The following is a 23889-nucleotide window of genomic DNA, read 5'->3' on the forward strand; positions in this document are numbered from 1 at the left end:
TTCCTTGGTTTTACGCGCAAAAAAAATTATTGTTATTATTATTTGTTTTGAACACATATAAACAGTTAACATGAAAGGGAAAGCAAGGAACAATGCTGGCAACTGCCACCGGAAGGGGCACAACGGCTGCCTACTCTTCAGAAAAGAGGGGACAGCAACACAGAAATGGCAAATGTCATTGCATACTATTTCAATCAATGGTTAAGCTGTATCCTATGTTAAGACGCATCGCTTTCTGGGCGTCATCATTGACCGCAACCTCTCGTGGAGCCCTCACTGCGTCAATCTGAAAAAGAAGTTAGTTGCCATTGCTCAGGTCTTCAAATTTCTCTGCGGGTAAAACTGGAGTACACCAGTCCATTCTATGATGCAGCTGTAAACGGTATTGTTTCTCGGACTCCTACGTTATAGTCTACCAGTGTTGTCAAATGCATTCAAGACGAACTTTCGCGCTTTGGAGGCATACAACAGGGTGTCTACCAAGTTGACATTTCCAAATTCCCTGAATTTTCTAGGTTTTCCCTGAGTGCCTTTGAAAGATTCCCCGAGTGATGCAGAACTATGTTTTATGTCAAGACGGCCTCAGACCACATCACCCATGGTGTCACTCTCGAGTAAGCATATGAAAAATAAAAAATAAAAAGACGACTTAATGCAATTGGAATACTATGGAGTAGTGTTTATGCTATTCAAAAAAAAAAGAATAGGAAGGGTTAGTAAAATGCACAGCAAATAAAATGACCTCGAAAAAAATTGAAAATCGAGTCGGACATTCTCAAATACAAATAAAAAGCAGATGCATACAGAAGCAAATATTTTCGAATATGAGCTATTTCTACCAACTGATAGCAAGCTCAGTGGTATGATGCCCGAACTTTGCCACAATTGAGAGTCTCTCTCAACAGCTCGTAAGTCAACCTTAACTGTCCTGACATACTCTCAGCCTGCACACGACGCCTCAGTGTTGTGTATCGCTGCTTTAAATAGATTATTTTGGTTTGGATAAGGGACACCTGCATCTCAACATCAGCCAACACTTTGTTTTCTGAGCTCAAAACGGCGGCAGCATGCTTCCTTTCCCGTTCATTCCCCAATGTGTAGGTCCTTTCTGTACAGTCCGCCTTCCGCCACTCATTCGCCCCACGGACCATTGGAAGCATCTTCTTGGTCAGTTACACAGTCCACGTCCGATGTTTCGAACTCCCTAGGGGCCACGAAAACGTCCGAAAAATCGGACGGTTGGAAAAAATAAATGCATGTCATTTACTGCCCTTAAGGGCTCAATCCGCCACAGGCACATTCAAAAACGCTCTGCAGGCCTGTCGGTACAGGTATTAGGCATATTGGTGCTCGTACTGTGACAGGAAATACCGGGTGAACGCGTGTATAATTAAGGAATACATACTGTGTCCCGGGAACACAGCCCCGTCCCACGCTTTATATGCTTCACTGCAATGCTTTCGCGTATGCTTCACCAAGTAACATTTCTGTACAGAGGCGAAGCTGACTTTCGGGAACCGGCATTATGCAACGCACCGTGCCTTCCAAGCTTCTAAGCCAATCGCAAGGACCACAAAGGCGGAGTCCGTGCCATTGCTGACAGCAGCGAATTCTTTCAATAAAAAAATGGCTGTGGCTTAGCTAAGGTTAAGTCCAGGATGCGAAGCATACTAGCCTTTATTTTAGTTGTTGAACCACTGTTTAGCCTGGTGAACTGCTGTTGCTTGGCTTTATTTGGTTCGGCTAGACGAAGAAACAACTCGTGCGTTACTCTGCTTCGCCTTCAAGAGTGGAACGCGACAGCGTTCCTGTCGACCCGCCAAGGGGTGTAAGACAATGGGCTAGGCGCAGCGACTACGCGCCCCGCATTGGACGCGGTGAGCGTCGAGCAACGCAGCGTTCGGCACGGCAACGAAATGTGCGCCTGAGCAAGCGACGCACGCCTGAGCCTTAGAAACAGCTCGTTTCTAAGGCAACACCGCATTCACTAGAGGCGCTTTTGTACCGCTTGGAAGCATCGTACTCGTGGCTCAGTGGTAGCGTCTCCGTCTCACACTCCGGAGACCCTGGTTCGATTCCCACCCAGCCCATCTTGCAAGAGTTGAGCCAAAGCCACCTGGAAAATCAGTCTCTGTAGCACGCCGCAACCTTCGCTTCTCATTCCAACGAGCAGCTCTGTCTCCAGGAGGCATCTCACCTCGTGAGCGTCTAGCAGAAGCAAGCGCAGCTGCTTATATACCGCCGCGACGCCGCGAGCGACGGCGCGAGTTGGAGCCCCGTTTCTCCTCTGTCGTGACGTCACGGTGTCACGTGGTATTGAAGGCGACACCGCCGCGCCTGAGGAGCTGGGTTGAGCTCTCGTAATATGCTTCGCATAAAAAACGCGGCACCCAGCAGCAAGAAGCTTCATAGCGAACGTCGAAGCAGCTAGGCGTAGCGTTGCCGCAGTGGTGGCTACGGCTGCCAGCGGATCTGCGTGCGAGAGCGCCGGTTCGAGGCAGCGAGGTAATCAAAATGGCAGCGGTGGTGACTTTGATTAATGCCGTTATGGACCTGCGGTCAAGGCAATATGTCCGGAAAATTGGACGGTGAAGTGATCTTGCGTCCGAAATTTCAGATGTTCAGATACATTGACTTTATGGGGTACGTGGTGGTGCCGCGAAACCGTCCAAATTATCGGGAATCCGGAAAGTCTGTCGTTGACTGTACACTGGCAACTCCTCCAGCCGACGACAGGGCGTCAAAGACGATTAATTACGATTCTTGTCTGTTACTCGAGCCAGCATTACCGTGATTTTCGACCCTTTCAATAAAATTACAGCTAATTTTCGCTGATAAGACACAAATTCCCTGAGTTTTTCCAGACTACTAAAAATCCCTGAGAATTCCCGGTTTTCCCGGTTGGTGACACCCTGATACAAGACCAAGCCCTACGCACGTGCTTAGGGCTGCCTCGGTGCACCTCAACAGCAGCAACAGTTACCATCGCGGGAGACCACGTAATCCAGACATGTGTAGCTGTCGACTCTCTCAGAGCGCACATTCGCCATCTGTCAAGGATCCCCGACCTCAAGCGACCTCAAGCCGAGACCTCAAGCGACCTTTTCACGAGTGATTACCGCTCATCAAAGGTGCATACCGACATCTTTTACAACGGCGGCGAAGCCTTCATCTACCCTGTGTGCGTGCGACAGCCTCAAGTGATTTTTGCTATTCCTGGAATTACAAAAAAAGTCGAATCATTAATCGTCGGCTCTCAAGCAACTTACGCTCCTATTCCTGCACGACACGTATCATGACCACATTCACATATATACCGATGGTTCGACCCACCCACCAGCTCAACTGCCGCATTCGTATTCCAGCTAGGCAGGTTACAGTTAGATTCAAATTGTCACACATGACTACATCTACGTCAGCAGAACTTGCAGCTCCTCATGCCGCTATGACGTACAGTCGCGGACAGAATATTACGGACCATGAAATCTAAGAAAAAGCTGAATATCTCCGCAACCTCACAACGCAATCTGGTATTTGCATTTTGGACCTCGACTAGAATATGCTAACAACGTTGTCGTGGGCAGTTTTGCTGGTTAGTGCTACAGGCTGCTCGGGAATTGAACGTTTTCGGAGATCCCGTGGTCCATTTTATTCTGTCCGCGACTGTACATCACCGAAGAGCCAGCAGTGAAGGGGTCGTATTTTGTGATTCTAAGACAGCTCTTCACAGTATGTCTGCATTACATCACAGAACATACGAGCAGATGATATCTGACACCAGGGAGGTGCACCGCCATGCTATGGAAAGACGGCACAACCTTATACTTCAATGAATTCCTGCTCACTGTGGCATCGTCGGCAACAACCTAGCTGACAAGGCTGCCTGGTCTGCCCAAGCAGATACCCAGACGCGTCCAGCACCTTTGGCAAGGTCGGACGCTGCCAGGGAACTTCACCAACTTGCACGCAAGAAGTCACAAGATATCTGGAGTTCAAGTGCCTTCAATTGCCGATTACATAAACTGGACCCCACGCTACGGCTACAACTACCATCTAGCCTTTCCCGCGGCGAAACAACATTGTTGTGCCGCTTGTGGCTGGGAGTGGCGTTCACGAACGCATACTCCTATCGTTTGGGAATGGCTGAGAGCCCGATGTGCGACTCCTGTGGGTGCGAGAAAACCATCGAGCACCTATTGTGTACCTGCCCTCGCTACGATGTCCAACGACTCTCCCTGCTGGCAACTTTACACAGACTGGGCTCGAGATCGTTCACCGAGTCAAGGATACTCGAACCGTGGTGTCACCCATCACTGGCTCGAAAAGCGATACGTGCACTAGGGCAATACTTGAAGTGCACCGGCTTAAGAGACCGTTTAGTGTCCCTCCCACACGCACTAAGTGCTTACTCTCTCCCTTTTTCCTCTTTCTATTATCCTTTCCCCCACCCCCAGTGTAGAGTAGCAAACCGGGTGCTCTTCTGGTTGACCTCCCTGCTTTTCCTATCCTTGCTCTCTCTCTCTCTCTCTCTCTCTCTCTCTCTCTCTCTCTCTCTCTCTCTCTCTCTCAATAATTAAGGCTCTGATCGCGATAATATTAACGCCTTAGAGATTCTGGAGGAGTAATCTTTACTAAGCTTGACTTAATATTTGCCTTTAGTGTACCTTTAAGGGTCACTTAGAACGTTGTAGCCCCTTCCACAAGCGCTTAATTTCGACGAGGCATTTAACAACTACTCGTGTGACATCTTCATTGGAATGTTCGAATGCACCGCGTACTACCCATGTGAAGATACATTCGCACATCATTGTTTCGCGTGCGCAAGCTATACTGCAGAGAGATTAAGGAAGCACAAACTGCCTTACTGAGTTGACCCTCGGAACAGATGGTTCTATGGTCAGTGTTTCTAAAGAATCTTCACGAAGAAGGCTGCGCTGCTTGAGTTTTTGAGGTCTATACGGATCTACAAAAGAGACAGTGAGAATCCTGTGTGCTTCTGGTGGATTGTGCACGCGCTTTACAATGTTCGCGCTCTTCTATTTCTATCACGTTATTACTTTCCCTTGCGCAAGGTGGCCCATTAAAACTGCCTCTGGTTAAGCTCCATGCATTTTTATACAACGCATCGTTTCTCTCTCATTTTGATGAATAACAAAAAAAGAACATGAAAACTTAATGAAGGCTCAATCACATTCACGGCCACGACGCGTTCTTTGCCCCTATGTACAGGACGGATCACAGCGCCATCTGCCGCTACAGTTCGACCTACGCCGAGGACTCGAGTCGCAGAGAACAAACCAGGGGCAGCTCTCAAACGCCTGCCTTGACACCGTGCCAAAGCAGTGCGAACAATAAGCCGGAGGGATTACTCGCATCCCGTTCCAGGACTTTACCGAGCATGATTCGTCGGCGTGAGTGCGGCTCGGCACGGCTCGGCTTGCCAGGCGGGGTATCCGGCAAAAAAAAAAAAAACGGCGATACGCGGGAGCACACAAATTGGAAGCGCTCGGCAGCGAAAGGGCAGCGAAAGGGCAACGAAGGGAAAAAGAGCCCTCCACTTCTTTCCACTTCCCAACTCTCTTCCGCTTCGTCTCCGTGAACGCAGACCACCGCAGCACAGAAAGACGCACACGCACACACAGGGCGACGAGTCTAAATCCAAAATATCCCCGGCGGTCACTCCGGCTAGAAATCGACCCGGCCTGAGCAGCGCCGCTCCGAGTTCGAAGCGCGGAAGCGAACCAACACGCAACCGCTCCCTTCCTGCGGAGTCCTCCACCGCAGCACCATCGACGTGCGGCTGCGGGTCGAGATCGGCGGAGCAAAATAAAGCAAGTACAAAACTAAGGTAGGAGGAGAGAGAAACGAAGGAAGGAAGGAAGGAAGAAAGGAAGGAAGGAAGGGATGCGCGACGAGCGGGAAACGCCGCTAACGATGGTGGCAACTAGATCTGTCGATAGAACGCGCTCGATCTGGCGCGCGGCTCGTATTGCCACGGGCGAGAGCAGGACGCGGCCGGAGCAGCGCGGGCCGCCGCCGCCTCGAGCTACGCGCAGTGCGACCGATGAAAACGGCGCTGGTGGTGGAACGAAGAGGAGGAGAGCGCGGAAAGGGAGCGGGGGAGCAGATAGAGACAATCGGGGACAGAACGAGAGCCGAGCACGAAGACACGCAGCGACCCAAGCAGAGACCTCGCGGTGCGCGAAGGGACAGCGGCGCGCGTGGAGAGAAATGACGGCGGACATGAACATAACGAAAGTGCGAGGAAAATAAGAGCGCGGAGAACGGGAGAGGAAAACACGACGTTGCTGCTGTTGTAGCTCCGAGCAATAAATGAAAGCTCGGAGAAATGAACACGAGAGACAAGCAACGGAAAAGGACGCAGACATACAAATCGCAGAGGAGAGAAACAAATAGATGAGCCACTACTTCACAAAGGGCCGCTAGCGCGCGAGGAAGATAATGGAAAGTATATTAGTATAACAGACAACAAGGCGCGGCGCAGCAGACAGCCGACACCAGAACGTGGTACCAGTTGCTATAAGAAAACGGGTACAGAAAAGCGCGCGCGTGTGTGCGTGCGTGCGTGCGTGCGTGCGTGCGTGTGTGTGTGTGTGCGTGCGTGTGCGTGCGCGCGCGCGCCCGAGAGAAATTGAGTATTTCTTCGCTGTGAGGTACAAACCCTAGACTCTCGCACATCTCTGCTCTGGCGGAAGACAGGCTGATATCTTCCCTCTCATTAGCCCCGGCAGAAGAAATCAACTGGCAAGACGAACGATCGAGCCAGTACGGGCCTCACAGCCTCCACAAAGTACGCGGCGCCTCGCATGAGGAACCACATGCTGCGAAATCGGGGTGGCGCGGTGAAGGCAAGCAATGCGATCGCGCCGTGCGAAACACTCCAGCATATTACGCGCGTAGGAGACTGGCGAGCTCAAAGTACGACACGGCCGACTGGCCAGAGAGCGGCGTTGCAAAGGCAGCTGGTGGCGCAATGATAACCGCGCTCACGGAGCGCAATGATAGGAGCAACCGAAGGACGCCTGCCTCCCTTCTCAAATGAAAGGCTGACAGCGCCTTGTTTCCAATGCCCCCGCGTCAGCCCAATTCCTTACGTCCGAAAAATAACGGATAATTATCTCAGTCAGACCAGCCTTTTACGGCCGTGCGGGTTCTTCGTGCGGTACCCGCAGATATGACATCTCGAAATATCTTCGCTGTACGTCGCATGCTCTCTGCCGCTCGTCATAGGACGAAGTTTTAACGTTCGGTTAACTTTCCATGTACATGCGCTAGCTAAAGGATTTCTGAAAATATAACCAGAAACTGAAACAAGCAACCATAACAAGAACATTAATGCGACGAATAAATGCTCACGTGAGCTTACGTCCAATTTTCAGTCCTAAACGACAAGCTGAATCGTTATTCTGCTAGGCTATTCTGCTAATGGACACTTCTGCGCGGATGTGCTTCGCCGAAACGAGGAGATAAAAGTGTCAACGCTTCTAAGACGCCGACTCGAGCAGAATTTTGTTGTGCTCGCGTAAAAGTTGGCGGATTCATCGCCCTGTCCTCTAAACCCCGCTGCGCGGCTTATAAATGCAGAAACGCGAGAGACGCATCATTCGTGTAACAGCTAAATAAGCAGCAGAACTGATTCAAACCTCAGAAACTGGTCATGCGTTCCCGCTGACCGCACGCAGCGGCTGCAGTGGTCCGCTACTGAGCACGGCGCCGCAGTCTCGAGTTTCTGACGCGTCCCTTGTTGCACTCCGATGAGAGCGGAGAGCAGAGCCAAAACAAAAAGCACATACGTGGCTCTCCATTATACGGTGTCTTTCACAGCAAGGTTACCTCCCAGACGTAAAAATGAGAATTAATGAATGAAATAAAGCGTTACTGTGGTGAGTACTAAATTACCTCAAAGCTGAGCGACCACATAGGCTAAATGTGCCACAAGCTTACTAGCTTACTGCGAGACAGAATGTGCGACTACACCGACGCTCAATTCACCCGCGGCAGTGGCTTAGCGGCTGTGGTGTTGCGCTGCTACGCACGAGGTCGCGGGATCAGATTCCGGGCGCATTTCGATAAAAGGAAAATGCAAAAAAAATTTTAAAAAATAAACCCGTATCCTGTGCATAGGGGGCAGGTTAAAAATACTCTGACGTTCAAAATTAATCCGGATTTCCCATCACTATGGTGTGCCTCATAGTGAAATCGTGGTTTTGGCACGTAAAACCCCCGAATTCAATTCAACTGACGCTCAGTTGAAAGTCAACGGAAATGGCAGCTGTTCCCTGTAAAAGTCGCAGCATGTAAAATAGTTTGCAGTGGGTGTTACGCAGATAAAAAAAAGGGGGGGGGGACATCACACAAGTGCCACCAGCGACATCTCACAATTGGCGGAGTATCGCTTTTCAAGAGGCATATACACGGCCCACATTGCAAAGCAATTTCACCGCTCTGTTTCTTAATATTTCTGAAAACGCTTGGCCTCGATAACCTCAGTATACGAATGCTTCTTTATACCTTAACGGGCGAATTTCAACGAACGGATTCTCTGCGGCTGCGGGGGTTCTAGGTTTAGGCTCCAGTCCGTCCTTGCAACAAAATACGACAAAGAAACAAGGGAAGCAGGTACAGAACAGGTGCTAAAACTGCTAACACTAAAAAAAAATTGAAGCCATCTCCTATTCGAGGTGAGCCATTACAGCTTCGTAATTTGTCGGCTGCGTGACATAGATTCAAGAACTACGACGCGGAACAGCACAAAGTTCAAGAAGATTCAACGTGTGCGTTCACCGGAGCGAGCGAAAAAAGAAAACAGAGAAAAAAGAAAAAGAAGAGAAAGAACAAAGCAAATAAAGAAGAAAGAAGAAAAAAAGCAAGAAAGAAGGAAAGAAAGAAACGCGGCGTTTTATGCGCGGCACGCAGATAATGCTAATCAGAGAAGCAAGCTTTCAGGGAAAGAAACGGCTACGCTACCACGCATTTCGAATGTGTAGACAGAAAAGCAGTAAGACGCAATAGCCGAGGAAAATAAACAACTAGACACGAGAAAAAGTACGCCAACAAACGCCCTACCAAACCAAAGGGCGGCGGCCACATCATGGCCATTTGATGCGCACCGGCATCTGCGACCGACAGCGTGAGTTAGATTCTGCCTGCGCATAGGACAGTTTTCGCGTCTTGAAGATATGTGACCCCGCCGCCATCAACAACAACGAAACGAAGCAAAACAGCCTAAAAACAATAATAAATGATAGTTGTTTCTCGCACGTCAGAAAAGGGAGAAAAAAGAAATTGTTGCGACATAAAGAAAAAGAAAGCGCCGTAAGCTAATAAGAAACATGCTAGCTTAAGAAAAAAAAAATAAAGCGGTGCGGATCATTCTTCCTCTCTGCAATACTCCTTTTTCCGCAAGTCTCGGAAACTGTCTTTCTACTTTCCGCCGCTTTTACCTTTGGTTATTTTCTTCGATCGCCTCGCCTCCAGCCTCCCAGTCGCGCCTCGTCGCCTCTGAGCACATCTCATTTCGTTCTCCTTTATCTGCGCGATCAAGGTGTCCACTGGGACGGTGTCCACGTTCTGACTGCTCTCTTGGCGTTTCATTCGCTTCTCGCTTTATACGTCCTCCTTTCTCTGTTCGTAGCCGCTGCTTCTGGGTAAACGAGTTTTCCGGAACCTCCAAGCGCCGAGGGGCTCCGTGGTATTTGCTTTACAAACGAGCCGCCGGAGTCGTCAGAGAGCCGAGAAATTCATTGTCTGCGCCCCGGCTCAGCCACCGTACACGCGGACGGGGCCCACGGTGAGCTGCAAATTTCTAGAAGCCCCGAGGACATCGACTCTGCTTTTCAGCAAGAGCCTTCCGGCGTGTCGAAAGCAATGCGAAGAAGAAAATGCTACAAAAACGCCTTTTATACACTCATTTAGAAAAAAAAAATACTATTAGATGTTAACGTTCCAATCAAGTTTTTTTCTTTCTCTATTTCTCTCACTATAACTGCGAAATGACTTTACAAGAAAGCTAGTTCGGGGCAACTTTGTGTATCATAAAGCCTGCAATCAGCGCTCACGGAACATTTCGACAGCTTTGCCTCAATTTTATTTTTAGGGTTTATTAGGACTCATTGCGATACGCATTCTATAAAAGGAAATTTGGAATTCAAGACCGTCTACTTCAAGACAACAGTTAATAAACCCACACTACCCTCTCACACGCACACACAGGGGCGGGTGTCCTAATGTTTGCGCGAACCTGCAACAAGCATTCAGTGTAAGCAGCATTCGGAACAAATGCTACAAACATGGATCAAACGAATTATTCACCGTCGCGGGAGGTAACCGCAATCGTAGCACATTTATGCTTAGCTGGGTATCGCCATAGACCTACACTATTTTTTCTATGCGGAGCATGCCTGTCTAGGTGCGTCGGCCTCTCGAGAACATCGACTCGCCTTTCATCATATTAACGCGAGAGCGTTAAGGAGCCCGTGTTGCAGAAAATCTGGCGTCCGCGTGGGTGTCCGACGTCGGACATCGTTTCGTTAAAAAGATTTTCTAACGACACATTACTAGGCCCTCATGCGACGCAAGAAATTGACTGAACTAATTGAATTTCTCCAGCTAGAATACGTGACAAAATTGTAAACTACCACTTACACACAATGTACAAACATGATAGCTCTAGGATAGTGATTTGCATATAAAAGAAAACAATTCTGTAACGCGAAAACTCAAGCAAGCCCCTTTTCCAGCGTTTCTACAATTCATAGACCGGAGACGGCATCCGCCATTTGCGCACGCCGGCGCGTATATATCTCGGAGTCCATGAAGCGGCGCGCTCGCTTCCTTGACACAGTTCCTGATGGTACTCGCCTCCACTGCATCGCGCTCCATGCAATACGGCCATGCATCGCGGTAAAAACGCGGCCCATGCAAGAGGTCGCGCTCCTACCAGAAAGCCTGCCCGCGTGCATAGCGTTAGCCGCGAGCGTTTCCCGCTAAATATTACGGTTGCATACGCTGCAGTTGCCAGGAAGTGCGCGAAGCAGTCAGGGATAATTGAATGCTATCGCGTTCCACTGTTACAGGCGAAGCTTAAGCGTCCTCCAAGTTTTGTGGAGTAAGCAGGTGTGCTTTATATCATCAATTTTATTTCTGAAAGTTCTTTTCTACGAAAATATACAAGCGCTACGAATGTTGCAAGCGCATGACAGCATCAGGCTCGCGACTGCAATTCCGTTCGCCTATATCCAACGTCCGCTGCAATAATTTTTCGACAACGTTACGAGGACGATTGTAGAGCAAACGTTGCAATCTACGTCTCTGCGGCTCCATTCCCTTCGGGCGCAATTCTAACGTACAACGGCCACATCCCCGAACGTGTTCCCCTTTCGATTCCGCAGGCCCCGCTTACGCTGCACTGCCTCCATACAAAGGCTCTTTTCGTAGGACGACGAGACTGGAAACGCAATGGCACAGCATTCTCGCGAAACACTAGACGACCCGGGCGCGACAGTTTACGCGACACGGCTGACTGAATGAATGTTTTATGCGCGGGGACCGTGAGAACGGTTCTGCGGTCTCCCGGCGAGCGCCGCTATTGTTAACGCTTCCGAGAGTGGCGGTGAACAAAAGAACGGAGGTTTGAAGGGGAAAGTGCCGAGCGATGACGTGGGCGCTGACAAAGGGCAATTAGTCGAACAGGCCGGATACGGCGATCCCGTAAATAAGAGCAGCGTGCCGACGAGGATCGCAATCACGCACAAGGCGTAATTGGGAACAGCGCAAACGTTGCACATAGAACTTCAGATGGCCCGACCGGGGCGGCTGCATCTAGGTGGAGGCAAAATGCAAAATCAATCCGTGCTTTTAATGCAGGTACATGATAAAGAGCCCAAGGTAGTCAAGATTATACCGGAGTCATCCACAACGGCGTGCCGCATAATCAGGTCGTGGCTTTGGCAAGCAACACCTAGAATTTAATTTCAACTTCAGCTAACAGTGTATTTCGCAGGTTCTTGTTCTTCTGCATTCAAGATCAGCGTGGAGTTTATTACGCACGGTTCGTATTAACATTGTGGTGGTGGTAGTGGCGGCGATGATCATGTTGCTCCTGCTCGAGTTAGCCTGGCAGTCTAAAACTAGTACAGCGCAACATACAAAGGAAGACACAAGCCGAGCCGGCCAGATAAGGGATCTTTGTATGATCCTTGGCCTTTGTATGTTGCGCTGTACCAGTTTTAGAATGCAATACCCATCCGCCCAATCATCAACCCTAGTAGCCTGGCAGACTGGGCGGGCAATTGCACCAGTTCAGTCCAGTCTAGTCCCATCCAAGTCAGTCGAGTCCTCCACAGGAATGCGAGAAGACACTTTTTTGTGCACTAACCACAGTCTTTCCAGTGAAACTAATCGTCCTACGCGTTCTTGGAGAAACCGTCTTGTTCACACACTGCGCCGAAGTCTCCCGCTTTCAGAACCGAAATTCTTGCATGACCAGATGAAATGTGCTATATTGCCTGCTTCGTTGTACTCAGTGCAAAAGTGGAGAAGCAGCACGGTCTACCTTCAACACTCATGAAGGAGTGTAGGCCGATCCTGCCTCCACTCTGTATACACAGAATGGTAGCTTCCGTGCGCCTAAGTACCTTTAATATACAAGTCTGATCCGGCAGTTTCTGGGGTGAGCGAAAGTGGCGACGTATCTCATGGCGTATCTCCAAATAAGTTTTTCTCGTAAGCAGCTGGTTTCATTCAAAGAAATGACAAAAGAGGGAATGAGATAACGTTTCAGCGGATACCCTCGCCTACAAAACGCTTTCAAGGCAGTCAGAAGTGCGAGCTCCGGTGAATCGCAAACATGACTCAGACGCTTGTGCTATAGAGTGAAGAATTTTTCCATTTGCGGCTTTAGCACTGGAAACCAAAAGTATGACTACAGGAGACAAATTAGTGGGGGGCTTCCCGTTACTGCTGACCATGTGGACTTCTTTAACGTCCGTCCAAACCACGAACACAGGCCTATTCGTTTCATGTCCCCATCAGAATGTGGCTGCCAAAGTTGAGGAATTGTAACAGAGGCATGTCGCTTTGCAGAAGGACGTCGTAGCCACTGAGAGGTCACGGCGACTATATTACGCTTTGCTTACCCCACAACGATGGAATACGTGTCTCGCGTGTATGAATGACGCGCGCGCAGGAGCGTCAAAGGAGCCATAAAACGCTACGGCCGCTAAGAAACATCAAATCGAGTAAAGCCCATCAAACTATTTTCGCGCGACTTGCTTGAAAATATGTACGGCGCCGCGAAAAAAAAAGAAGAAAATACCCACTTGGGATTCAAGACATCGAAGTCGACGATGCGGTAAATCTACTTGCTGTTATCACCCTCGATATGGCCCGTTTTCCGACGACGACGCGTCGCTTCCAAATCTTGAAACTTCGAGACGAGTAATCGACTGCAAGATTTAAAGGGTCACGTATACGACTTCTCTTGAGATTCTGGTTTCCATACCTTATCATCGCGAGAAATCCTGCGATTTCCAGCAACGGCAATGTCACTTCACTGCAAGCATACACATTGTGCGGGGAAGCACGGACGCGCGTTTATGCCTTGAATAGCATATCTACCATATATCCAGTGAAAGATGAGAAGGCGCACCGATTAATTATTTACGATCTTGAGAGGCATCTAAATTAACAATAGATTTACTACATTACGTTACTCCCAATCCATATCATGTCAATTATACGCATGTCAATATCTTGTGCGTTCAGCGTCCTCGAAGAAATTTTGTACCAGTGGCAAAGCAAAAAGAAAATCATAAACATTAAATATGACTAACATCAGGTGTCTGTACCTTATCACACGCTTTTCACAAAGCGTTCACCTTCACCAGCGCACACATATTGCCAGTACACGGAGCACTTCCTTCTGTTGTTTCGACCGACCTTTCTTTTTCTCTCTCTCTCTCTCTCTCTCTTCGTTAAACCCTCCATCCTCGTACTCCTCCTCCACTGACGCAGCACTTTGGGGCCAAAAGCCAATGAAGTCAGAAAGACACGATGGCAAGTAGCAGCAATGCTCACCGCGGTATAGCATTCGTCAATGCGCAGCCTTCAATGGCAGGCGTCATCACAAGGCGTTGGCCCAGACACCGCAAGCCCTCTTGCCGACGCGAGGGTCTGCCAAACACTATATCATGACGGCGTTCTCGATCTCTCTATATATTTTTTTTTATTCGGTGATCCAAAACTGTCCACCACGATCGTTCTGTGTGCCAGCCGACGTGCGGAGTTTCATGTTGGTACTGGTACTTCGCCTTTGGCGGCAGACCTTAGAGGGGAGCACTGAATGGCAAAACCAGCTGTTCAGCATCGCTCCCGCCAAAGAGAAAACGAAGGCGGGTCACACAAGATGTGGAAGATTATTTCGAGTTTCTCTGAGGCTCTCGTCCAGGCGAAACTTTACTACCTACCTTATTTGCAAATATACGCCTTTTGACGCACTCATAGCTGCAAGTTTATCCACTTGAGCGGTTGCTGTAAATATTATACGTCGTCGCCTATTCTCTTCGGAAATTATGAGCGTGCTTGCGGGTTTTAATGCGTGCGTGTGTGTGTGCAAACGCGGCGCGAGTGAGACGGCATTCAAATTCAGATACCTTGATTTCTGCAGCGTTTACCTGAATTCTTTTATGAAACTTTTCTGGCTGTCCATGACACTGAAAGTTCCAGGCTCAAGAAAAAAAAATGGCGGTTTATAGCTTGCCAAGTTACGATGTCAGCCTAAAATTTTCACCGATTATTAACAGTAAGTTGTAAGTTAGCTGGGACGCATTACCACATTTGGTTGAATCATATGCTTGATAATATTTCAACCACCCGACCAGGCTGATCACAACATCAGCCACAAACACCATTATTTGAGGATTATGTAGATTCAATTGAAAGCTTCGCACCCTTCTGGTAGGCAAGAAACATGGCTAGAGACTAGGCTAGAGTCTAGTAGGTGCCAATTTCCCTGATTTAAGGAGACCGGGGTGATCCCCTGTCTTTCAGCTGAGTTTCCGAAAACTGAATTCCCTGCATGGAAATTACACGCTTTCCCTGATCGTAGCCACCCTGTGATACCTTAAAATCAGGCGCACAGAAAGAAGGTCACCAGAACGACCACTGGGGCGGCCTCGAAGCTCATATGTGCAAAGCTAAAGATCAAACGTTACAGATGATAAGACTTTCTCAGCGGTGAGACATGTTTGACCGCTACTTAGCGCTTACTGGGTCTGTGAGACGGCGGGCGATGTCCGCCTCGGCGACCTCGCAAGAGACACTCACCCTCTGCTCGCGTATCTGCGCCTCGAGCGCTTCCAGCGAGTGCGGTGGTCCCGCGGCGGCCTGTCGGTCGAGGCGCGCCTCCATGCGGCTCAGCCATGCCTCGAGCTCCCGGCGTCGGTCGTCCAGGCTGCGGCCGGCGTCCGAGGCGATGCCCTCGAGCTGGCGGCGACGCTGCAGCGCCACCGATTCACTGCGGTCCCACTCCTCGCGAAGGTTGGACACTGCGCCGACGAAGGGACGAGAAAGACAAGGTGAGACGACGAGACAGGTTGACGCCGGGCTTGTTTAAACGAGAAGAATAGGTGGAGATCGCGGACAACAGTTCCTACGAGGTCGACAAGCGCTCGATCCCCACGCATGTGAGCGAGCACTGGAGCAGGACAAGCAAGTTATAAAACTTATAACGGCACGGAGCAAACGGACGAAGCGCAAAAAAAAAAAAGGAAGCCAATCTACACGGAGAATAAATAAGCACTGAAATTGGATTCAGTCCACATCAGTTAATCATAGTAAACAATAAATACAAGCTACAGTAACTGTACGCGGCCAGGACGCCTGGGGAGGAAAGAGCCAGCGTCTAGCTGATAGAACCTGGCATACATTGGGCAAAGAAAGCCAAAGTCGGTTGCTAGATAAAAACAGTTCGGTTCTTGGCCAAACACCTGCGGTAGCGATAAAGGTAAAACACATGTACATCATGACTGTCAGTACACCAGGAGACCCAAAACTATCTTCACATATTTAGGCAGGTTAATTGATCTACTGCTGACGAAGCAGAGACCTCATTGCATCAAGTGTCACGAAAGCTTCTGGAGTGGCTGCGATGTGCTTCACAGAAAATAAAGGGCATAAACATAAGCGCGTGCGCACGCACGCACGCACGCACGCACACACACACACACGCACACACACACATACACACACACACACACACACGCACAAACACACACACACACAAACACACAAACGCGCGCGCGCGCGCACACACACACACACACACTACGCGTCCTCCTCTAAGGGTGCGATTAACACTCAAGCGAGCACGCTCGCGCGCTTTGACGGTCTATCTTCGTTTCATCAGCAGTGTGACCGTTCTTTTTATTGCGATAGCAATTGTATGGACACTCCAGGTGCGTTTCTGCCGTCGGCGCCACCGTGAGGTTCCGTAGGAAGTCCACGAGCGATAAAGCGTGCCACTGTGACCCGACGATAGCGGCTCAATCTCGCGCACGCAACGGAGGAAAGCGGAGAGGATGCGCGCCGCCTTCCGTCACACGCAAGGCTTTGGGGGAGGAGGCGCGTTTTACTCCGGGCCGCGCAAACGGCCGCGCGCGGCCGGCCGAGCAGCTGTATCTTGCATCTTGAAACTAACAGCGCACGAGGACGCGAACGAAGAGATAAAACAGGACGATGCGCTTACTCATATCTGAAAAATTTTATTGAAAGGAAACAAAGTTATGCATGATAAAAAAAAAAAGAACGACGTACGAGGGTTGCGCATGCGTGTCAAAGATCACGGCTTAAAGCTTTCGAAGGTGAGTAAGCGCCTCGTCCTGTCATCTATCTTCGTTCTCGTCTTTGTGCTCATTTACAGTTTCAAGACGCAAGTAAACCAACAAGCCCACTCTGTTACGCTGTATCTTAAAAGCCATCTGCGATGGGTACAGAGTCATGGCTGCGCTGTGTAGTTCGCGTTGATGCGAGCGGCTGCACGAAGGTCAATTTGCTCGCTGCTGCTGCCGCATTTCCTCACTGCAGCATTTTCACAGCGAGTTTCAGCGGTCATCGAGTAAGATGTGTTCACGTTGGCTTGTGCGCGCGTTACACCATCATGGTTAATTTCGTTATGCTCGCGGACAACTTTCTGTGGGTATAAAGGGAAAGTTATGGAGACAAAGCATGCAGAAGTGAAGGCGCTTCTGAAGAGAGTCCCGCGTTTTAATCCGCGTTAGTTTATGCTGAGGAAGACAAAACATAAACTGCGTATTAGCAACAGTTTAATACAGAACACGCCATTGAGTGGTGTAAAGGCAGGGTCGTTCAATACTTTGTAAAGGTTTACTTATTTTGCGGCTTTTCCCTTCCGTGCCTGCGGAAACGCGAAACCGTCGCACGTGGAAGCCCCGTCGATTCAGCGTCTGTTCCGGGCAACCGAAAGCACTGTCAAACGCTGCCGTACTACTTGGCACAGTAGCACATGTGCAGCAGTCACGCACCCGTACCTCCCGTTCATAACCACAAAGTTGTCCGCAAGTATAATAAGCCTATGTTTACAAGTTTATATGGTCGGTAAAACTATTGTGCTTACTTCGTATAGCTGTCTAATAGCTATCGCAATCGCTGCTTCGCCTTTCGGGCGAAGCTGTGACTTTTTTTTTTTACCTTGTTCACGAGGAACACTTTGCAATCGTACGTTGGCCCGTACAGCCTTTCCGTCTCTCTCTTCTAGATAAATGAAAGAAAAAAAGCGACAGACTCAGAGTTATGCACATAAGATGCGCGACTACCTAGACATCGTGGCAGCTGTTTACGTAAATGAACATGCAGCGTCATCTTCATTGCGCATCACCAACTGCCATCACTGCGCCGTGTATCTTGCGTGGCTCCTGTCACCAGCAGAAGTAGAACGCGCTCTCGTTCTAAGCAGAGCTGGTCGCCGCAGACTCCACTCCGCTCTGTGCCTTCCCAAATAAATGTACGGACGACGGTACGCCTTCATCGGCCACCGTCGCGTTTTCTTCTTAAAGAACCGATCGGCAGGACACATAGCGAGGGCGAATTAGATGAGAGAGAGAGAAAAAGAAATAGAAAAAGGAAAGAAGGGGCGGTCAAGCAGACGGGCGTCCAGCTTGCTACCCTACAATAGAGAAGAAGGGGTCAAGGAATAAAAAGAAAGAAAGAAAAAATTTGAGAGAAGAACGAGGGTGCCGCTTCCCCGGTAAGTGCGCATCGGGAACTTGAAGAAGGGGGCCTTGAAACAATGTATTAGCCGAATCATGAAAGCCGAAACAAGTAATAAGTAAATGCATTCTGCAGGGAGAGCAGCGATGAAAAAGATTTGGACATCCTCAACCACGCAGCTTTGTTCGGGATTAACTCTTACGATGAGATCGTTACCACACGAATGTAAACCGCACGATATCCGACTACATCACGAACACGACACCCGAGTGTACTAAGAAATCACAATCCTGCACATATGGCATTACAATATGCGTATCAACCGTTGTCGCCATTCTTGGGATGATTTCACGAAGTAGCTGAGACGCATTTTTCTTTGTTCGTTAACGTAAAAGCAATATGCCCACACCAACAACACAAACTTTTTTATAGAATGTACAGACGATCTTCAAGATCAACTAGTGCGCTTATTTGCGAAGCCAGCCGCAGCACACGGACAGCATTTATAGAAGCAACCAGCGCTCCACTTTAAAAAGAAACCAGCTTTCATCCAAGGACCTTAGAAAAGTCAATATCTGAATTCGCGTTTTAAATACAGGCCTCCCTGCTGCTTAAAGTTTACCAGCTCGGCGTTCATAACTCTACACGGCGTAGTTGCTGCGTCCCGCAAAGCTTTCAGATTTGCAGACATAGCACAGAAAGCGTATATATATGCCAAAAATAACGCCACAAAGGCCTACCAAGACGTGGCCTGCATGCTAAGTTTAAGCAGCCTGTTAGGAGGATCAGCAGGACGAAGCTGACAAGAACTCAGAGAGGAAGTGCGTGCGCTGATCGCAGCACGAGCATCTGCAGCCACATCGCCTTCGCACTGTCCCGCAGCCAAAGGACGCAGCCGTGCAATCGTCACTCCCTGGCCGCGTCTGAGCATCACTCAAGAGAATGAGAGGCACATTAGGCATACAACCAACGAGGCGGACAGGCGCCAATCCTCGCAGGCGTCCCTAGTTCTCTCCGGAGTGTTTGCCCGCCTTAGCGCCGATCTTGTATCCGGTATGGAAAACAGCCTGGAGCAACGATAACGCCGTAACAACGCGCTCTCAGCGACGAGAGTTTGAGCCGAACATCTTCGAGAGCGCAATCTTGGGCCGGTTACTATAGGAGTGAGCATTCATTAAGACTGCCGCGGCAGAGAGCGCTACGAGTGAACGACGAGGAGGTGGAGGAGAAGCAGGCCGGAGCCAAAGCCACTCGAGCGTTGCGCAAGCGGGGGCGGATTACCGTGCGTGCGCCTGCGCGCTTAAGACCATCGCAAACACACGCACTCACGAAGACAAACGGCGGTGTGCGGCCGGCTTGGCTAATACACTCCACCCCGCGTCACCAGTTCCGCGCAGCGTCGTCTCGCCTCGCAAAGTAGGAAACACCACTGCGTGCTTCCCTCTGCAGGCGCCCCTGTTTCGGTGCGCCGTACTACGCGAGCTCCGAGGAATGAAAAGGCCCGCAGCGGCACAAGAAACCCAGATTAGTCGACGAAATATCTTGCGAGGAAAGGAGTTCGGACGTCCCTGCCTCGATGATTAGGCGATGAGTGCGGCTAAAGGCTGTGCTGCACGGCGCGTACGTCGACTTCCCCCGCTAGAGACCAAGCGAGCTCATTGCCTGCTCGCCTTGTTAGCGCGACACCGATGCCGGCTATCGAGCGTGCGCTCGTGGAAGCGAGAGAAGAAGGGAAGTCTCGGGAAGGGTTTCCACGAGCACAACCTCATATATTCGCGTCATCGGCGTTTTAAGCCAATCGCTTCCGGGTCAGCGGCACAAATTCCGCAGAGTGCGCACGCATTGAGCGAGGCTCTGGTACGCGAGCAAGATCACATTACGGCGGCTTACAGGGCAGCAAACTTGCGTGCAAGTACGAAGTCCGAGAATCTCACTATCGATGCGCGTGTATGCCTCTAAAGCGCGGCTAATGCAAGTGCAGTTCCGCGTAAGCATAACGCTGAAGACACGAAACTTTGGTTGAGCTCAGCAGCTAGACTCCGTGCAAGAGTAGCGTGACAACACCGCTCCCGAATCACTGATTAGGAAGACGGAGCAATAGCACAGCGCAGCAGTGTCAACTGACGATGACACAGAAGGCTTATCTACTGACAGCACTCTACCACTCGCAATTTGAGTTCGAACAGCGCAGGAACGACCAACTCTGTCGCAACCACTGTACAGTAGCCAAACCGTAGCCGAGTGTACATGCCACCGACATAACTGCACAGCGGCTTGCCATTAGAGCTCCGCAGTATGGTACAAGTGTGATACGACACGCTTGAAAATTTCGAGTTTCACAGTAGTCGGCGTAGAAGTCCGTATGCGTAAGCCGCCTGAATACGGCGAAAACTAAGCTTTCCGTTATCCTTAACCAAAGACAGCTTGTGCTGGCGCATTGCCAATGCAGAAACTAAGTATCAAACCGACACAAAGTTAGCCACGTATCACACGCCACGAGCATCCGCGTAGTTAAAGGAGCAGCAAAGTAAGCCACGGCAGCGAGTTGAAGTAAAGAAAGAACAACTCGGCAGCCACCCGCCGTATATCAAGAGACAGATAGACAGTTTAATGAAAGCTGAAGATGGTCAGCATCGTGATATGAAAAGCTCGCTACTTCAGATGATGTGATTGAAATGACACGAGGCGGACAGATAAAAAAAATATATTCTTAAAATAAATTTAGGAATAGACAAATAACACAAATCAAACCGAGATGACAAAACGTCAAAGAATGCCTGTAAGTCCTGACTGGCGTGGAGTCGCGAAACCTCGACCTGCTATACTTCAACCAGCCTATTCCTTCAATCTAGCCGTTGCAAATATCAGTGAAAATATATCAGAAAGAATTCCTCACGCTAGATTATACAGATAGGTAAAAAATTTGGCACGTAAAAAAAAAACGATGGGGGAAAGTAGGCATGCCAAAAGTAAAGAGAGATAGAGAGGAGGAAAATAAAAAGGTGCAGGTTAAAACAAATGCAGGCGTTTACACGCACGATGTACACTTACGTCGCTTTAGCGGCGGAGTCCGGCAGAGGAAAGGCAAATTTCCCGACAGGAATGCTCGCGCACGCGCACTTTGGAGCAATGAAGGCACAAAGAAAAGCGCGAGCGAGATTAAATCCTTTAATTATGCCCCTAATTACTCGGCCGGGCAAAGGTGGAACGCTCCGCGCGGTGTTTCCCCAGAAGATAACGAAAGGAAAAGCGAGGGCCAAAAGGAAGACGAAGTGCAGGGGAATATAAGGCACGAAAGTACAGCACGATATACAGAAGGGGGAAAAAAAGAAAGGGTGGGGAGGAGGTGGAATCTGCCAGTCGTGCCCAGCGGCTCGGTCGAGAAGGCTGGCAGTGCAGCACAAACCCTTATGTTAATTTGCCACGAGGAAGACAGAGCACATGTCGCCGGTCTCTGTGTTCTCAAGAAGACGTCGAGGATCGCACGACCTTAAAGGGCAAGAGCGGCACAAAGGGGATGTGCTGTGCTTGTTCCCCTAAGTGGATTCAATGCAGCAAGCGGGAACAGTTCGTATACAAAGTTCGGGAAAACGAGCTTGCCTTCAATAGACACTAAAGAGGAGCATTGAGTTAAGCTGTACTAGTAAATACCACTTCTGCAACAGAAAAAAAAAGGCAAGTTTCATTGTGATAGGCAGCTCGGTAAGCTAGAAAAAAACGAGACAATAGAGGGAAAATTAAAAGCGACAGAAGTGGCGACAAAACCTTGAAGCTCCCGTACCAGCTCGCAGTGACGTCATGGATTCTGGCAGCATATACTTGGTGCTGATTAATTATTTATCGGTAACGAAGCGCTGCATCGTGTACCAGCAAGACGTAATAAACATGGAAAAGAATCTGCGTTCGAGGTACCATACAGGTCAGTTTAATGAGCAGCGGCTTATATACATGAAGCGGGAAACTTACACCCCGTCATTAACTTCAATTACCTACAAATTTGTTTAAGTGCAACTGGTCTTGCCTCTGTTTTCGGAATAATTCTTCCGTACTTTAGACTACGTTTAAATTTTCCTGTAGCTGCGAGGAAATCACTGAAGGTCTGACGTGTATATGTCCTCGCAACGACGTGTAAAACCTTTCTATCTCGGGAAAACTTCAAACCAGCTGGACTCGAGACCACTTTCTCAGTTTAAGATATTCGGACTGTGGCCACATCCGCCGCTGGCACAAAAGGATATCCGTGCACTAGAGCAGTTCTTGAAGTGCACCGCCTGAGTGACCGTTTGTAGTTCTTTGGTGCATCCTCCCGCGCGCGCGAGATGTTCACTCCCTACCTCTTTTCCTCTTTCTACTCCTTTTTTCCCTTATCTCCAACGCACAGGGCAGCAAACAGCAAGATCACCTGGCTGACTTCCCTCCATTTCCTCTGCTTGCTTTCTTGCTCTCAATGTCAGTGCGCCTGTTCTGTTGAACGACACGAAGGCGCGTTTTACCAGTGTAATACGAATTTCGGACCATGTCTGACAAGGCCTAACGGAAGCTTCAAATAGGCGTTTTCACATCTGCGCTCGTGATATCAACAATCTTCTTTTTTTTCATTATCATTATTAGAGCGAAGCTTTCCTTGCCTTTTCTCCTGACTTTCCGGGCGCTGTAATGGTCTTGCCACACGTGCCGCTGGGTTTCTTGCAATACCACCAGATGGCACACCAACGTCGATTTGGGCCCACAGTGTGTTGGGCGAATCACGTGGCGTGCGCGAGGAAGTGCGTCGTCGATATACTATGCTCTAGTGTCGTCCCGTATGAGCAACCGGATCGAAAGGCTCAACATCGACGAGGAAGGCATGTACAGCTTAGGCAATGGTCATAATCGGCTCAGGCTAGACTTCAGCCAGGCCCACCGTGCGAAAGCGAAGCGCAATTACCAAACGCATGCGGGCATGTACCTACCCAATGCAGCAGTAGAAACTGTCGCAAAACGGTGGCGTTGGAAGTAAGTCGGGGACGTACGAAGGATACGTGGCTGCCCTCCGAGCGGTCATGCGACGGCATATGGTGGGGAGTCGGCCATCTCAAGGAGAAAAGCGACAGCCATGGTGGGATAAATAGCTTGCGGAGGCGTGGCATGCGCGTCGGCAGGCGAATCGAAACCATCGCCTCACGGCAAAGACATTATATGCAGATACATGTGCAGCCGCATGGAAGCTCTATCTTCAAACGAAGCATAGAATGCAGTCGCTAGTCCAGTCCAAATTGGCTGACGCGAACAGGACAATGATGCACAGCCTCCGTGCAGACGCCAAATCAGCGCAGCAGAAGTTCTGGCGCTATGTGCGGTCTTTAGACAAACGTGACGAGCCTCTGCAGCAACTGTGTGGTGCCACAACAGGACAGCCAGTCCCGGATATCAAGCAGCATGTTACGAGGCATCTGACTACCCTGTACAGCCAACCTGAGGGCGTGACTGTGCCAGTTCTGGAGGATACTCCGAGCACGCCCACTGGAACAAATCCTGCTGACCCGGATCACGAGGGCCCAAGCTGGAGTTTCTAGCGCATGGCGATCGATCGGGCATTGGGCCACATCAACACGAGCACCGCCACCAGACTTGATGGCATGCCTGCCCATGTGCTCAAGTGCT

At 49.7% G+C, this 23889-nt stretch overlaps 1 protein-coding gene across 13 annotated transcripts in view; it reads right to left on the reverse strand.

Moving 5' to 3' along the window:
• Window positions 1–23889, reverse strand: part of Dys (Dystrophin) — a 488311-nt gene that overhangs the window by 117751 nt on the left and 346671 nt on the right. For all 13 annotated transcript variants that reach the window (XM_065448316.2, XM_070539180.1, XM_065448320.2 and 10 more), the window contains one exon: window positions 15346–15566. In XM_065448316.2, the coding sequence (XP_065304388.2) occupies window positions 15346–15566 (221 nt within the window). The remainder of the gene's footprint in view (window positions 1–15345; window positions 15567–23889) is intronic.

Source organism: Dermacentor albipictus, chromosome 5 (assembly GCF_038994185.2).
Source record: "Dermacentor albipictus isolate Rhodes 1998 colony chromosome 5, USDA_Dalb.pri_finalv2, whole genome shotgun sequence".
NCBI classification, from domain to species: Eukaryota; Metazoa; Arthropoda; class Arachnida; order Ixodida; family Ixodidae; genus Dermacentor; species Dermacentor albipictus.